Here is a 17149-nt window from a genome sequence, read left to right on the forward strand (position 1 = left end):
CAAAACCAAATAAGGTTAGATATTTTGGCGCCACCTGGTGAGTATGGCTGGTAGAGCACCAATATGGGAGGAAAGGGGCAGACGGGCTTGACGGATATGCTTGGAGTCCTTTCAGTGGCTAAGACAACTCTTCAGGCTGTGAAGATCGGGTGGGAAGCGAAGAGCTGAAAGACCCGTGTTCTTATGCTTTATGATGGTAGAATAAAAACAGATTCCCAAATCTAGAAATTAAAAACAATCCAGCAAAAATAAAAAATGACAACACTTATAATTGTTTTACTTGTGAATGACATCTCTCTTTCAACCATATATAACTATGTGGCTTTGCCCAACGAATTTTTTTTTTTCCACTGAAAAAAGGCATTTTCTTGGTTAAAAAGTTTTCTGATATAATTGTGTAGTAAAGCAATGAATAATAATCCTCTGTTTACTCTTTAAATAAATCCTTAATATCTATTCTGCTACATCTGAGGGGCTGTATGGTGGTGGGCCTGCGGCAGGCCCGAATAATCCAGAATTGGTATCAACCAGCTTGTTGCGCTGAGGTGACTCTCATTCAGGCGAGCTGACTGAATCTACAGATGAGTCTTTCAAATACTGACAGAACTGTGTACACAATTTGGCCCATTGGATATGAGAGGGGAAAAGTGCTGCCCATAAGTGAACTGTACATAAAAAGATAATTTTTTATTTCTTTTCTTTTTTTTTTCTCTCTTTACATGTAACTGAGTGATATTACAGTACATAGGTTATTTACAACTGTGCAGTAATGTGTGGCAAAATAAATTATCTAGAAGGCAGCAAGAATACATTGGTTAACGAATATAAAAACTGTACATAATTTACGGAATACAACTTTTTTTCTGTTTTATTTTGTTGTTTTTTTTCCATTAAACTAATATTGGCTCTGTAGTGTTTCAAGTCACTTCCTCAGAAACAATGAAATGCCCAAGTAAAGAAATAGACAAAAACAAACAATATTTCTCTTCTCCTGCCAAACCACAATATCTCAACAGTCTCTTTGAGAATCAACATTCGTTAGGTTTGTTTGTTCTGGTTGTCCTGTGGTGTTTTTGCAGTCCATGGCGGTCTGGTGTGTTCGTGTCGGAGCAAGCAGACCCTCTGAGGGACACTCCGGACTGTCCTCAGGGATCTGCGCTCTGCTGTTCGGTTTAGCCAGGCTAAGAGGCTGCAAAGTCAGTCTTCCTCTCAGACTCTGGGCACTGGCATGCTCGCACATCGTTACGCTGCTTCAGCTTTCTTACTCTATCACTTAGCTGTTCTGCAGAGTGGGGAAAAAACCACCAGTAGCTGGCTGTAGTTTCCTGGAGCTGTTGAAGATCCATGTGAAGTGCTGTGGCTCCTTTTCCTCTATCTGGGTCAGCGCTGACCTCAGTCTGGATCTCCTGCCCACCGAAAGCGCTGCGTCAACAGAGGAGGGTCCTCCTTGGGTCTCCCTCTGGATGGGCACCAGGCTGCTGGGAGAGCTCCTCTGATACATTCTCCTAGTGGTGATGGGTATTGAATCAGGGGGCAAAAACAAAACAGAAAATAAATCTCTGTCTCCCCACCCCCTCCCGTCTCACCATAACTGAGCACTAAGGAGATGTGTCCCGGTGTCAGAGCCTCAAAGCAAAACCTGTTTCTGCTTCTCACACTCTGATCAAACTAAAGCGTAAAAACTCAGAGGATGAAAGTGCAAGTTGTGTATTTTTCTTTTCCTCCAGTAAAAAGTTTCCGTCTTCATGGAAGGGAATCAGAAGCAAGTTTCTCAACTTTACCCCTTTTCTAAAGAATATAGTTTTTCCTGTAGAAACTCCTCTTTCTAACTTGATAGCCCTTTCCATTCGTTCGCTTCGACGAAGTCTCTTAAAGAAGTGAGTCGGATGGAATCATGTCTCGATCCCAGCGCACTGGTGTGTCACACAGGGAGGAGGACAAAGTCGTCGTTGACGTCCACCATCGGTACGTAGAAGGACGGCACTTCGTTGACGCAGAGGGATTTGTGCCCGGCAGGATCCAGCTCCTGAACCTTTAACTGCCACTCCATCCTCTGCACCGCGTTGAGGGCTGCCGCCTCGTGCTGCTGGCGCATCAACAGACATGTCTGAGGGGAGAAAGCAGAGCAGAAACCTTATTAAGTTTGCACATAAAGAAAGCAGTGCCGTTGCATACAAATTAGAGTATCAAAGTAAATTTACTGCAGTAGTTACACTCAAAAAGTGAAACTCATTTATTATATACAATCACTATGTAGAGTAGAGTGACATAGTTCAAGTGTTTAATTAAAAAAAAGGCTTACATTGACTCATCCCCAAAACCCAACTTTTCAGGAAAGGTCAATTTAACACAAAAGCTGGTAATGTGCTTCTAATGCAGAAATGTCCTGCACTATACAGTATATCCATGCTGCTGGTTAACCTGTTTTCTAAATGTTTTCCCTCCACTAAACTTAATTTTCAAACTGTGTCAATAGCAGTGTGATGGACAACGGTTAAAGTGAGCATTGTTCTTCATGATTGTGTAGATAAAAACTTGTAACATTTCTGTATGAAATACATATGTAATATTAAACTCTTATTTTCTGGGAAACTGAGCTTTGGACTTTCATTAGATCCAAGTAAACAATTAAAACTAACAGAAACATGTCACTCTATGCGTAAAAGAATAGCTTAGTTTCACTTGTTGCAGTGCAATATGTATTAATGTCATTCTGATTTACTGAGAACCACCTGCATTCAATCACTATGGGATGTAAAAAGTTACCTTCATGCGGTCGTATTTATCGTCGACATCCTGGATCCAGGAAATAAACTGACGTGCATTGAAGCGATCTCTAACAGATTTGTTTTCATCACCCTAACAAAATAAAGACATGTTACAGATTGAACTCAGCATTGGGTTAGTTAGTAGGTGACTGCCGACCTCAGGCTAAAGTGTGCTGCTACATATCACCTACCTGACTTTCAGATGGCATGTTGTACACTTCAGAGTCCAACAGCATTGTACAGGCACTGAATGGCACAGCCTGATTGGCTATTGTCCTTGCTGCTCTGCAGTGGACCCTTAAAACCTCCTGTTCACATGAAACTATCAATTTCTCCTGCAAACAGAAAACACAACAGGAGAGAAAAAGAAATTCAGCAACAAAGTAGAACGCCAGGATGACAGTGTGTTCTTCAGATTGGTAGATAACAGTCTTGATCTACAAAGCATGTTTCACATAAATGGCTGCGACTTAATTAGAGACGGAGATGAAAAAGATTCAGCCCTACAATTCACTCTGGCTCAACCTAAGAGCAGGGACTATGCAGATTTCGCATGCATTCTGATAAAAAAAAAGGGGGGCTTTGATCTTTCAAAGAAGTGCTAATGGTGTTCACTGAATAAGTGTGAGGCTGAATGTGTGAGAAAAGGCTGAATTTAGGAGAAAAGATGTTTCAGGAGAATAGACGAGGCTTGTAATGTCCAGATGATGTATTTCTTACCCGCTCTATGCTGTGCTGCAACCTGAGCTTTCCTCTTACTGCCTCCTGTTGCCTGAAGAGCTCCCTCAACGGTTCTGACAGTGATGGGGGTGGGGCAATCTGATGAGCAAAACAGAGCAAACTTTAAAAACCTTTGTACAGCTTTTCGTTGTGAAACATCACATTTTCATCCTCAAATAAACACCTTCAATAGACAAGAATGCAAAAGACACTGATCCATAAGTGATGTATTTGCTGTGGGTCTAAACTTTCAAAAATTAAGGATGGAGAGACTTATTTGCGTATAGAAGCTTGTCTGAAGTCAACAAATCCTTAATATGAATAAAAAAGTATTAGTTTCACTAGGAGATTTTATTACTTATAACAAGGTTCCCACAGTTCCAGTCGATATTGTCTGGCAGGGACAAAACGTCAACAAAAAGTACTTTTGTTGTAACTTGCATCTTGATATAAGTTAAAAAAAAATCTGTAGTAGAATGAGTACATAGCAATAGTAAGGAAGTATTGACTTAAAAAACCTATATTCTGCTGAAAAATTACATGCAAGTTAGTTTTGTCTTATTTCAAGTGTACAAAGATGTCTGCACTACAAACCACATAAATATTTTTGTGTGTTTGCAGTGTATTTCCAGCAGCTGGTCCCAGATTAAATCTATTTTTGGATGCTCAACATGCTGTCCCTGCTGTAGGCAGCATTACTTACCACAGGGATGTGAAGCTTGCTGAGGGGTTTCCCATCCAGCAGATAGGAGCCGGTGTAGGTCACATACTCAGCGTAACATTGCGGGGCCTGAGGGGTGATGTAGCACAGAATCTTCCTCTTCTCCTCAATCTTCTTCCTTATCTGCAGGTACTCAAAGTAAGGGTTGGACCGGTCACTATGGTAGGGCTCGATCTCATCTAGTTTGATGGCATTGACGACGACGGCTAAGGTCTGCTGGATCATCTCTCTCGTCTGCTGCATTGCCGTGTTCACGAGCTGAACCTGGACTTGCGGTCCGGAAGAACGAGGGAATTTTCTTTTCCGTGGATGCTGGGTCTGGGAGTCCTCTTCATCCATGGTGACCGGACGACCTTTTGTGGTTTTAGTGGAAACCACTAATGTAGAAGTTGGGACAGACACTGTAGTGGTTGAATGAGATGCATCAGTAGAAGCACTGAGCCCAGAGTCTTTTTCTTTCTTCTGAGCAGGTGAGGAAGACACAGAGTTGGGTGTTGGCGTTCTTGTTGGGACTGGGTTGCTGCTCACCGCTAAACTGGTGTTTGCAGCGGTGGCAGCAGGTGAGGAGTTAGTTATGGTGGATGCAGCAGGGGCAGCGGTGGCATTGTTCTTGGCGCGATATCGTGTAACTCTCTGAGGGATTTCCTCCATCTTCTTGGTGGTATCTACAGGGATGGGTACAGGTGTGGGGGGGACTGGCGATAGCTTAGATGGGGGTTCCTGAGTGTCGGAAGGCTCCACTGTGGTGGGGAGAGTTACTGCCACTGAGAGGTGAGGACTGCACAACACAGAGTCTGCTACAGTATCACACACGTCCCTACTCCTCTCCTCTGGCTTTGCAGAAGACTCCGACTCCAGCGGTAATTGCACTGACTCCGGGAGGGAGTGGATTTGTACATGATGGTGCTGACTGGCATTTGAATCAGCAGGTGAATACAACATAACGGAATCGGACTCCTCATGAATGCCATATGGTAGCTGTCCTTCTAAAACCCCAGCATGTGGCTGGTTAAGAGACAGCACGCCATTGGTAGGCACACTTTGAGGCTCTGGATCCATCTCATGCTGGAAGTTGGTAGGTGGAGACGGAACCACAAAGTCTTGTTGAGCAGATTCCTCTAAAACAAGGTCTCCAGAGGGGCACGGGGTCTTTGACAGAGATGGTAGGCCTACCTCCATTACGTCTGGATCATCTCTGTCTGGGATATTGTGTCTGATGTGAGCCGACACTGTCTTGTTGTGGTCAGTCAGTTCATGATCTCGCGGCTCGGCTTCCTCTGACTTATCTGGTAGTGGCAGGACGGGTAAAGAAAACGGACCTAGATCATCCAGCTCATCTGGATCAGGTGTGAATGAATTGGCCCATGGTTCCGGGACCACTGGTGGAGGGATGTGATCTTCAGGGGTAGCACTGAAGCTGTGTGTGCTTTGTCTGCTGTCTGGGTCCACACATGTAGGCTCCGTAACCAACTGGTGTCCGTTTTCAATAATCGGCTTGTTGCAATCCTGGAAGAAAGACTCCAGCCTGTTGGAGGACGATGAGGTATTTAAATAGTTGGGTTCCTCATCCAGAGCTGTGTCAGGCCTCTCTGGGGAGGGGATTTCAGCAACAGCCTCCTTCTGCTCTTCCAAATCCTCTGTGTCCTCTCTATGCCACCTATTCCAGGTCTCATAGGTGACAGAGGTGTGTCCAGACAAGGGCTGCAGATCGTTCTCAGAGTGGGAGTAAGGGCTAGTTATTTTCGAGACGGCAGCTTCAATCTCCCCGTGATTAGATTTGAGGTCCATGTCGGCGTTCCAACCCATACTGTGATCAAAACAGCTTTCTCCATCGTTCAGCGCAGATTGTACTGGGGACAACTGTTGGATGTCAGCCTCCTGTCGGTCCGGAGACTCTGCAGGCCAGCTCTTCCTCAGATGGTCCTCAACTTGAGGGGAGAAAGAACATGGATCTCTTGTTGGTTCTTGCTCTTCCATCACAGAGTGGACTCCGTCATGCCTGTCAATCATATCAGTTTCTTCCTCTTCTTCGTCGTCGTCTTCTTCTTCTTCTTCCACTTCCTGTGCCCGATGCTCTTCCATAACACAGGGAAGATCTGAGTGGACCAGATTCGGTTCACTGTGGTGAGGTTCCGAATTATCATCGATATCCAAAGGAGGTAAAGCAGCAGGAGCGGGCGTTGGTGGTGCAGCAATGTCAAAGCACGGCTCCTGGGGATCTGGTCGGTGGACAGGCGTTGACGGTTTGGGCAAGAAACTGTTGTAGACGCTTTCAGGAAGGTGTTCGTGGCCCTCTGTGAGAGCAAGAGCTGCTGACACCCCATCTGGTGTCGGATGGCCCGACTCCCGCCGAGGAGAGAGCATCCTCATTGGAGAGAAATAGGGTGACGGCAAACATTCCAGTCTATTCACAGTTATTGGCTTGTCCTCAAGAGGTTGAGAAGAAGAGGTTTGATCGTATTCAGCTGCAGGATCATTCTGCTGCCGGAGAAACTTGTCGGACTCGGATTTGAACTCATTTTCCAGAGGTCTGCGGACATTAGATGACGCCGAGCGGCTGACATGTGATAGCTGGAGGTTCTTTGCCGGAGTAGGACAAGTTCCCTCCTGGAAACTCTGGGAATTAGAGTACCTGCTGGGTAGACGACAGAAAGACAGAATTAGAAAATATTCCACACACAACCATAACCATAGTTTCACTGGATGCTTTGATACTTTACCTTTCAAAAAAGGTTGGAGAGCAGGCATTCATTGAATTTAACATGGCTGATGAATTCTGGCAGTCCAGTCCATCCAGCATGATGTCAGGGTAATCCTCTGGACTGCAAGACGGGGTGCGTGGAGTCTGCATTACTTCCTCAAAGCTGGGGCAGGAAATTACAGATGTTGGTGTGGGGACCCCAGTTGGCCTGGTTTGATCTGGCCTGGGGGAAGCAGGGAGGTTCTCCTTCATTTGGTGCCCAGTCATCCAATCCTTTGAGCTCTGACTATCGGTAGGCTGGAACTTCCTCCCTGGAGACATCATCTGAGCAGGAAGGCCCACATCCTTTAGCTTTTTCTCTTTCAGACCCGATTCCAGGCTGTTTGATTTCTTTGTAGATAGTTCATTGCGATTTTTCTTTACTTCCTCTGTGGACTTTGCTTTGTCTTTGAGTTTTGGGTCCCCGGTTTTGGGTCTCAACCTCTCCATCTGTTTCATTTTCTCCTTTTGCTTCTTGATGCAGGCTCTTACCTCCTGATCTCTAAGACTCAACATCTGACCAAAACTTGTCATTTGATAACCATCATCCACCATCAGCTTATCACGTTGACGAATGTCTTTCCGCACTGGCTCTTTGGACTGTGGGAGCTTTTCATTTTCATCCTTAGCTTTAGATTTACTGTGGTCCATTCTATTGTCCTTGTCCAATATGTCCCGATTTCTGTCCTTTTTGAGATCAAATTTGGGACTTTGCTCCTTTGATCTTTCTTTCAGAACCGTGAGCTGGGGGCTATCTTTCAAACCAGACTTCACATCCTCTCTGGAGTGCTTAAATGACCCGAAGCCATCCATATACTTATTCTTCTCCTCCTTAACTTTATCTTTATGTTTCTCTTTTTTCTTTTTGTCCTTCATTCTGTCACCAATCATACCAGTTGATTTCTCTTTGTCCTTTTTAGACATCTCTTTTTCGAATTCCAAAGTTTTATCAAAGTCGTCATCACCATCTCCCTTGCCTCCGAACGGGAATGTGTAAGGGTCAGCCTCCAGAGGCATGGGTTCCTTGTCGAAGGGTAGACTCTCTCTCCGGCTATAGGACTCTCGGTTCTCCCCAGTTTTGTCACGTTTATCTCCTTTGTCTTTCTTGACCTTTTCTTTCTCCTTATCATGGCTCTTCTTAGACGAGGAAGATGAGGAATGCCGGAGTCTCTCTTTGTCTCTGAACCGATCCTGTGGTGTGGATATGGACAGAGAATCTCTCCTGTCCTCAGAGATATCAGTCAGGTTCAGCGAGTCGTAGTAACTGGTAAGCACTGGCTCATGGCCTCGATCAGTAAAACTATCTGAGGAGATGTCGCTGTTCTTGTCGTTGGAGTCATCTTTGTAGTCATTCATAGCCTCCTCCTCTAGTTTTTCCAACATGGACTTTTCATTCTCACCACTGCCCTTAGAGGGTTTTCTCTCCTTTGAATGGTCTTGCTTGTCTTTATATTTGCTCTTTGTCTTCTCCTCACTTGTGTCCCTTTTGTCCAACAGTTTTTGCTTGTTTTTCTTTTCCTGGTTAGAGTCCACTGACATTCTATCTTTCCTTTCCTTATATTTTCCATCGACTGAATCCTTTTTGTCTTTGTTGTGTTTTTCCAGGGAGCCTTTCCTCTCTTTCCCCGAGTCAAATGAAGCCTTGTCTTTTTTCTTCTCTTTATGGTCTTTGTCTTTTGCCTTTTCTGTGTTGTGTTTGGTGTCCGCAGAAGATTTTCTCAGCTTTTCAGAGTGGAAGTGATCCATCTCATCCTGATCGGGTGTCAAGTCTTTTCTGATGGAACCTGACCCAACAATGACCGTGCTGCTGTAACTATCCTCGTCGTCGTCACTTTCATCTGTAAAAATGTCGGCAATCTTGTACCATGATCTTTCTCTGATCTTCTCAGGTTTTCTCTCTTCTTTCTTGACTTCTGAAAAATCCTTCTCCCTGTCAGCATGTTTATCTTGAGAGGATTTCTCTTTCTTGTCCTTGGTTTGTTCTGAGGACAACTTTCGATCTTTCTCTTTGCCATGAGAGTCTTTGTGTTTGTCTTTGGATCCCTCCTTCTTGTCTTTGGTGCCCCGGTCTTCGTCTTTTTCCTTGACAGTTTTCTCAGTGGAGCTTCGCTCACTCTTCTCCTTCTCGTGGTCAGCTCCTTTGTCTTTCGTTTTGTCCTTGTGCTTGTCGGTTTTTGTCTTTTCCCGTTTCTCTGTTGCTTCTCCTTTCTTTTCTTTCTCCTTTCCAGAATGGTTTCTGTCTCTGACAGCATCCATGTCTTTAAAGAAGGCATCGTTGCCGTATTCATCTCCTATAGATTCCTGCTTAATTTTCTGATCTTTTCTTTCTTTTACACTATCATACGAGTCTTTACGATCACGACTGCTCTCCAATGAGTCCTTGTCTTTTTTGTCTTTCACTGCGTCTGTGGACTCCTTCCTCTTCTTGTCTTTTTCGAGCGAGTGGCTAGAGTTCAGTTTTTGTTTTTCTAGCCAGTCTTTTTTCTTCTCATTTGTCTTTTCTGATGAGTCTTTTTCTTTTTTCTTTGATGTTGCTTCTTTCTCTGATCTTTTGTCGGTGTGCTCCGACTTCTTGTCCTTTACTTTGTTTTCTTTTCTCCTTGTTTCTTCTTTAACAGTCTCAACAATTAGCTTAACTGTGTTGTTGGATTTATATTCCTTCACTTCTTTAATGGGTACATCCCAGCTGTCATCTCCATACAGGGAGGAACCAGAAGACATCTCAGAGCCCCACCTATCATGATGGTCATCTGATGCACTGAGCTTTGTGTCCTCCAGGTTGAGGAAGCGGTTATTAATGTCGTAGCCTTCATGATCAGACTCTTCTTTCAGTGTTTTATCTTTTTTACATTTCTCCCTCTCGTCTTTGGTGTTTTTCTCCTTGTCCACCTTGAGATGCTTCTCCTCTTTCTGTTCACTCTTCCTGTCTGTCTTTGAGGAGGATTTTTCCTTGGACTTCTTCTTTTTCTCCTCTTTGTGGGGCTTCTGTTTATCCTCCTTGGGTTTCTCCTTTTCTTTGAAATTTCTTTCCTTGTCGGATTTTGCAGGCTTCTCCCTTTCCTCTTTGTTTGCCTTATCTTTTGAAATATCTTTTGCCTTTTTGCTTTTCTCCTCCTTTGCTGTTCTGTGAAGATCTTTTCCTGATGACCAATCTTTATCTTCAGACTTTGCTTTCGAAAACCTGTCGTCCTTTTTCGAATGGTCTTTGTCGTGTTTAGATAGTTTGATCTTGCCCTCAGTGGCTGATTCAGACTCAACAATTAAGGACTTCTGTCTCGAATCATCAAAGTCAAAAGAGTAGCTCTTAACAAATTTCTCATTCATGTCCTGATTGAGCACAACACTCGGAGCATTGTCTTTTTCCTTGTTTTTATGTTTGTGCTTCACTTTATGTTTTTTAATCACTTTTCCATCCATATCAGTTTTGGAGGCAGCGCTGTCTGCAGTAGAGTTTTTATAGAGATCAGAGTTTTTCTTGTCAACAATGTTACTGTGCACAATGTTGTTCTTTTTCTTGTTCTCCTGTGCTTTCCTCTTGACCTGCTTTACCGACTCCACACTCGAATCAGAGTACTCAGACTCACTGACTGGATCTGAAAGAGAACTGACGTCCGACCATGGAGGCGACGACACCGTCTTCCATCCATCTGTCCTCCACTGCTTTGGATGCTGCTCCGCTAACGAGGGCGCCTGTTTCTGAGAGTTTAAGTTTCCATGTGAGGAAGAGGAGGCATTAAAGGAAGGAGATTCTTTAACGTTCATTGAAGATGAGTCCTTGATGCTGTTTGAGCCCTTGTCATCCTCGCTTTCCAAATCTCCGCAATCAGAGTCAGACGTGCAGAATTTGTCGTTAACTTTCCCAAATCGGACTTCTTTACTGACATTATTTTTGCTCTCCTTCTTTCGCTTCTTTTTGACTTTGTTTTTGTCTTTTTGTTGTTTAGAGCTCATGCTGCCAGAGTCTCTCGTCTTGGTGTTTGTTTGCTGGACTTGTTGCCGCGGCGTGGGCGCTGGTGTGAAACACAACGTCCTGTCATCCTCGTCCGAACTGTTACTGTCAGAGATGATCCGCCTGACAGCTTTCTTTGGTGTGAGTGTGTTGCTTTTGGAATAGGTTTTAACCTCCATCTTGGGTATAGAGATGAAGCTGTTGGTCTTGCTAACAGAGTCTTTTCTGAAGTCTTTTTTCAAGAGGTGTTTATCGTCTACAGGAGGGACGCGCTCCTCCTCATCATCCTCGTCAAATTCGTATTCATCTTTGACAGGCGTGACAGCAGATTTAGGTGGATCTGCAGCTTTCCCTTTTAGCTTCAGGCCCTTCTCAAACTCTGAGTCTGTGTTATTGCCGTCTACAGAGCTCGAAGGGGCAAACGAGGGCGCGTCTTCCTCCTCTGAAGATTCTGTCAGATAAAACAACCAGAATCAGTACACAGTCATCAAATATAGTGACATCTCATATAATTGAAAAATAATTAGAATGTTTAAAAGATATATATATATATATAAAAATACACCAACCTGATGAACTCTCTTCACTTGAGGTGTAAGTGCCTTTCCCTAGTAACAGATTCAGCATAGTTGGAGAGCTGGCAACCTTTAGCGGTGTTTCACCTCTCCTGTTGCTTTGACGTGGATCTGCTCCGTAGCGTAAAAGTAGTTTCACAACCTGAAAGAAAATAAAGCTTTTAACTAAAGACTTCTGAAGAACTGAACTCTGTCCCCGCTGTTTTCAGACTTCCAGACTGAGGTCCTCTATTCAAATAAAAGTCTAGAACAGAAAAAGAAGGAAAATTCAAGTAAATTGGTTACGCCTTTATTCACTATTAAATACAAATAATGTTAATAATTGCAAAGCATGGACTTTATGGTGAAGATTGAATTTCTGTTCTCTCATTTCAGATTTTCGCAAGTATGATTGCCCAAATGTTAAATTTAGTTAGAATTTTGCATATAATAAACTTACATATTTCCATCATTACCACTTCTTTCTGCATACTTATAGAAACAATATCTATAAAATATGGGTTTCTATATAACTGGCTCAGAAATTCCCAACCACAAAAAGGAATAACGTCGATCTGGTTTAAAATCTCCATCTTCAATCTCAGTTTCCTTATTTTAGCGATGTAGATGTTCTTCTCCCTCTAATAATATTAGACTCTCATGTTGCCGTGTCTCTTCCACCATGTCTTTTGAGCGAACAGTTTCCATCAACTGGAGTGGCTAGTCGCTGGCATTCCAAAGCCTTAATCACCACTAAAACGTGATTATCATGTAATGTAAACCTATTGGAGCTAAAATAGAATTTTCACACTAAAAACCCTAACCTGAAGACTTTATGTTATCTCTGGCTTCAGTCAAAATGTTGATCATATGTGTTGCAACTGGATTTCTATCATTATGTTCATATTGCCACTATAAAGGTGTTGCTGCTTTGAATTTGTCACGACATTTTTCTCTTCACTGCTTTTCTAACAATTATGACTGAATCCAAAAAACTGACTGTGTTTGTCATCTTCCCTTTACCTTGAAATGTCCATTGTTGGATGCATCATGCAGAGGAGTGTCATCATCCAGACCCTTCGTGTTGACTTCAGCTCCGGCTGCCAGCAGCTGTTTGGCCACATCGTAATATCCCCTGTTGCATGCTTCATGCAATGCAGTCCAGCCTAAAGATAAAAACAATCACTGTGTCAAAAGTCTAACTGTATACAAGAGAAAACATGCAGTTGTGAGGTGAATGGCAGAAAAAAAAGAGAAACCTCTCACCTGCAAAGTCTTTTACATTCACATCAGCTCCTTCGCTGATGAGCTCCTTGATGCGGCGCACCTCTCCACGGATAGCTGCTCGGTGCAGTCGAGTCTCTCCTCGCTCATTTCTTTTATTTACTTTGTCTTTGGTTTTAGATGCAGAGTTTGGCGTTCCCTTCTGGCCCAGACAGGACTGTGACTGATGCTTTGGTGTTGTGTCTGCCCACAGAAGACAAAAGACTCAATTTAATCCAAGAATAGCCTCCTAATTCTTTTAACAGTTTATAAAAATGTGCAGGGACCATTTATGTTGTTTTCTGCAAATGCCTTCAAGTGATAGGCGTTTGAAAAGCTTACACTTTCAGCCACAAGGGGGCAATCACACGCCATAAAACCACAGTGCATTAAATGAAACTACTTTACTTGAGACTTTTTTTCATTTGCAAGATTAAACTCAAGCCTATATTGCATTTGCATTATTGACTTTGTACAGCTATTGTCCAAAATAACATTTGAAATACAATCACTTAATCTAAGTCAATGCCTCTGGGCACACAGGAAAGGAATTAACATATAAATAAAAGTGTCTTTGCACTGAGCCTCACTAATTTCATTCCATCTAAAATGTCAACAGCAGGAGGAAAAAAAAAACAAACAAAAAAAACACAAGGTTGCAACAATGATCCAAATATGGGCACCTAATATATTTTCAGACAAATGAATCTGTCTACCAAAAAACTGAGTAAACATAATTAATTTCCATAAATAATCTCAAAGGACACTGATGAACAAGCACGCACATTCTTCATGCTTTATACAATTTTTTCCTGTCTGCTGCCATTTGGCTCAAATAATCATATTGCACCATCAGTCCCAGAGTATTGCACTAGCTAAAGCTAATTTTATTTTTTGTACAAACTGTATTTTGAAAACGACATGTTTGATAATGCTACATGGTACTTCTCAAAATACCATCTATCACTGACAGCATGTGCTTAAATTGCTACTCCGTTTATATGTGTTGTTGTTGTTTACGCCTGAATATCTAAAACTGGCTGAATCCAGAGGCAGGCTAAAGAGGAGGCAAAAATCAGCAGGCAAAATGCTTAAGATTTCCAAAATAAACAAAAACAAAAACCTGTGACTCATCCCCCATCTGGCTCACTTTAACTCCGCCTACGCATACTCCTCTCCCACACATACACAGTGTCTACATATAAAGCTCCATCCAATCGTCGTTTTCTTTTCCGCCACCGGTCCACAGAAGACGTGGCCTACATGATAAGCACGCACCTGGACTGTTGACGGTCTTCGCAGCTGTCATTTGCATGAGCAAGGCCACCTGCTGCCGCTCAGACACAGGGTACCCGGCCCGGATCCCAGGCATCCCCATTCCGAACGGCAAGCTCTTCCTGGTGTTAGTGGGCTCCTTTTTAATGCGCTTCCTCTCTGGACCTGGTTTCTCTGTGAAGTAAGCAAAAGGAAATAAGAAAAGGAAGACATTTTATTAGGCTGTGTTTATGTATGTGAAGACACATGTACAAGAGTTTATCAAAAATACATTTGCCATCAGTGAGAATTTATATTCTGAGGAAAAAATACTACTAATGGATTATTTCTTGGCCACATCAACCAGCTTCAGTCAAACACTTTAAACATGGCACATATCTGAACTGCACACCACTAAAGGACAGATTTGCTGATCTAAAAAAATAATTTTGACTGCAATTCTAATAAATTAATATCACTTTCACATGCGACTCACTTTCTCCAACATGATTACAAGTGTGAGTATGCATCAAACTTATCAGTGGAGTCCCGAACTATTTTGAAATTTTATGACCAACATAAAATTAGTGACAGAGAGCCTGCTGCAGCTCCCAGTCTGTCTCTGTCGCGTGTCCCATTCAGATTTCCGACACAGCCCCAGGAAAGCTGCCCAGAGCTCAGATGAAACACCACTCATTATATTTTACAACCTCTAAACAAAGCAAAGAGTTTGTGAAGAAAATCACTTCTTGCAGATTTTATCAACACACGATTAAATGCAACCTTTAGTCATTCAAGCTGATATTAATCCCTTAAATGTCAACCCAAAAACAACTGAATGTAAGTCAATGGCTCAATGAGGACATTTGAGGGGATAAGTTAATGCTGTGCTCCATATTATCAACAAGTCATATCCAAAAAGAGAAAACGTGATAATGTTAGCCAAGAAATACAGCAAGACAAACACTGTCATCAGGGGAGAAAATTGAGTAATAAAGATGTGAGGAACATTTGTCAGAGCACAACAGCTCATTTCTTAACCTACTTAACCGTATGTTAGAAGAGCATATTGAAGCTGCCTTGGAGAAACTCCAGATGGGAAAATATTTCTGTTGTTACAAAACACAGAAGAGAAACTGCAGCGTCTGCTTTAAGAGCTACACCATCACAATACTAATGCAGTGATGATAACTGTCAAGTGGTATTTTAGTGCATATGCTGTTGAAAACACATACACTGTACATGCAAGACAACCTTTTCTCCTCTTTGCTGGACATACAAATCTGTTGGACAATACAATTATTTCTATTTGGCAAATGTAATGATAGAAGTTTGTTTTTTTTAAGTTCATCACTTTACATGCAGTCACAGGAGATATAAATTGGTCTTTTTAAAACATTGCAGCATTAAAAACATTTCAGTTTTGCTATTTTAATCCAACTCTTCCAGGCAACAAAACAAAGTATAACAGTTTTATCTGAATTCAAGTTTCAATGAAACACAGTATAAAAATGTACTAGAAGAGAAAATAAGCTAACAGATGGTAATGGCTTAGAGTGGCTTAGAATAGGCAACAGTATAGTAGTATGGTTTAGTGTTTCAAAAAAAGCACACTGCTTTCTTTTTTTCACTAGGATTTTCTTTGCAGACGAGTGAAACCCCCCCAAAACAAAACACTGAACACCATAATTTTTCATTTTCTGCATGTGCAACTTACTATGCAAGGGGTCTGTGGGTAGAAGTAAGTGACTGGTGTCATTAACCAGCAGCCCCTGTGGAAAGGAAGGGCCAACAGGCAGTGTTTATGTCTGTCTGTCTCCAAGCCAATCAGCCAGAATTGTCAAAAGAGGAAAAAGGGTGTGACTTGGCAAAACTGCAGTTATTATGAAATAACTGGTGTGCATTTCAACTCAACATGGCCTTGCCAAGGTCACCACTGCCTGCCAGGATTACAGGAGACACGGTGCTACTGGACAAAAGCAGCTGCTTCACGGAGACACACCCAGTAATTATTTTCAGTGGCAACATACCATCCGATGACCCACAGAGCGTACAGTTACGCATGAGTGTAGTACTTCATCACAGAGGGGCAAAAACTCCCTGTGCCAACAGGAAATTCTCTCAGCCATCAACACAAAGGCTGAAACTTAACCAGCATATCTGGATGTGTATGAACAGAGGCACGACAACAGCAACTGAAACTTCATTTAGTCCAGGACTGGATGCAAAGCTCGAGGCAACAAACACACAAGCAAACGGGCCAAGAAGGAATGAAGCTTGTGCTTCCGGTGTCAAAAGGCCTTCCAGGACACTATTTTTCCAGTCACATGTACACAGGAGATAAACTTTCACTAACATCTGTGAACACTTACGGCTAATGTGTCCTCCAGCAGTCTTTGATACACTCTCACGTTCTCCAAAGCAGTCGCCATTTACAGGCATTCCTTCTATAAAGACAGCGGGAACCACAGAAGCAGTCCAAACATGTTTTTCTTTTCCTGCAGCAGAGCAGTGAAACAGCTAGGCTAGTTTTTCCAAGCTATGTTTACAAGATGGGGAAGCATGAAGGCAGTCTTACCTTAATGCACCCATAGAGAGCAACGATGCTGGACAATGTACAAGTCTAAGCCTATAGCTGAACAGAGAGGCCAGCTCTAGTTTGTGGGTCAGACTGAACCATACATTGGTACTATTTATGTATGTATGTGTGACGGAGGAGCCGTCACGAGCCGGGACTTAATTATGAGTGTGTCAGCATGCGAGCACGCCCGTACACATACACACGGGCATACACACAAACATACACAATCGCTAACTTACTTTTTGTTGCAGCTTAAACTGATGCGGTTCATCTTGGGTGCACACGCAGTGTTCCTGCTTCAGTTAACATATCCATCCTAACCTGTTATTTTCAGTTCCAAACATTTTCCCGGTTCTGTTTTCAAGCAGGGTTGTTTCCGGATTGTGGCGCGCCAGGAGGGAGTCAAGTGATGACGTAGTGATGTCATCAGGACGTACTGAGTGTTTTCTATTGAGTATTATATTTTGATCACAAGTGTATCTATTTATATATATATATATATATATATATATATATATATATATATATATATATATATATTTTTTTTTTTTTTTCCCTTTTTTTTTTTTTTTTTTTTTTTTTTTTTTTTTTGAGTTTTT

General features: G+C 42.4%; 1 protein-coding gene across 3 annotated transcripts in view; it reads right to left on the reverse strand.

Annotated features, from left to right (window-relative positions):
* Positions 1-672: 672 nt before the first annotated feature.
* The window catches only part of ankrd11 (ankyrin repeat domain 11), a 142451-nt gene continuing 125974 nt past the window's right edge, over positions 673-17149 (reverse strand). For 2 of the 3 annotated variants that reach the window (XM_015030235.1, XM_015030234.1), the window contains 10 exons: positions 13994-14164; positions 12719-12919; positions 12476-12618; positions 11468-11615; positions 6930-11349; positions 4192-6844; positions 3489-3587; positions 2960-3103; positions 2767-2859; positions 673-2107 (listed from right to left, as the gene is read on the reverse strand). In XM_015030235.1, the coding sequence (XP_014885721.1) occupies positions 1922-2107; positions 2767-2859; positions 2960-3103; positions 3489-3587; positions 4192-6844; positions 6930-11349; positions 11468-11615; positions 12476-12618; positions 12719-12919; positions 13994-14164 (8258 nt within the window). In that variant the 3' untranslated portion in view covers positions 673-1921. The remainder of the gene's footprint in view (positions 2108-2766; positions 2860-2959; positions 3104-3488; positions 3588-4191; positions 6845-6929; positions 11350-11467; positions 11616-12475; positions 12619-12718; positions 12920-13993; positions 14165-17149) is intronic. The other variant, XM_015030236.1, reaches the window with a different exon arrangement.

Source organism: Poecilia latipinna, unplaced genomic scaffold, assembly GCF_001443285.1.
Source record: "Poecilia latipinna isolate Pla-1442-1.1 unplaced genomic scaffold, P_latipinna-1.0 Scaffold176, whole genome shotgun sequence".
Taxonomy (NCBI): Eukaryota; Metazoa; Chordata; class Actinopteri; order Cyprinodontiformes; family Poeciliidae; genus Poecilia; species Poecilia latipinna.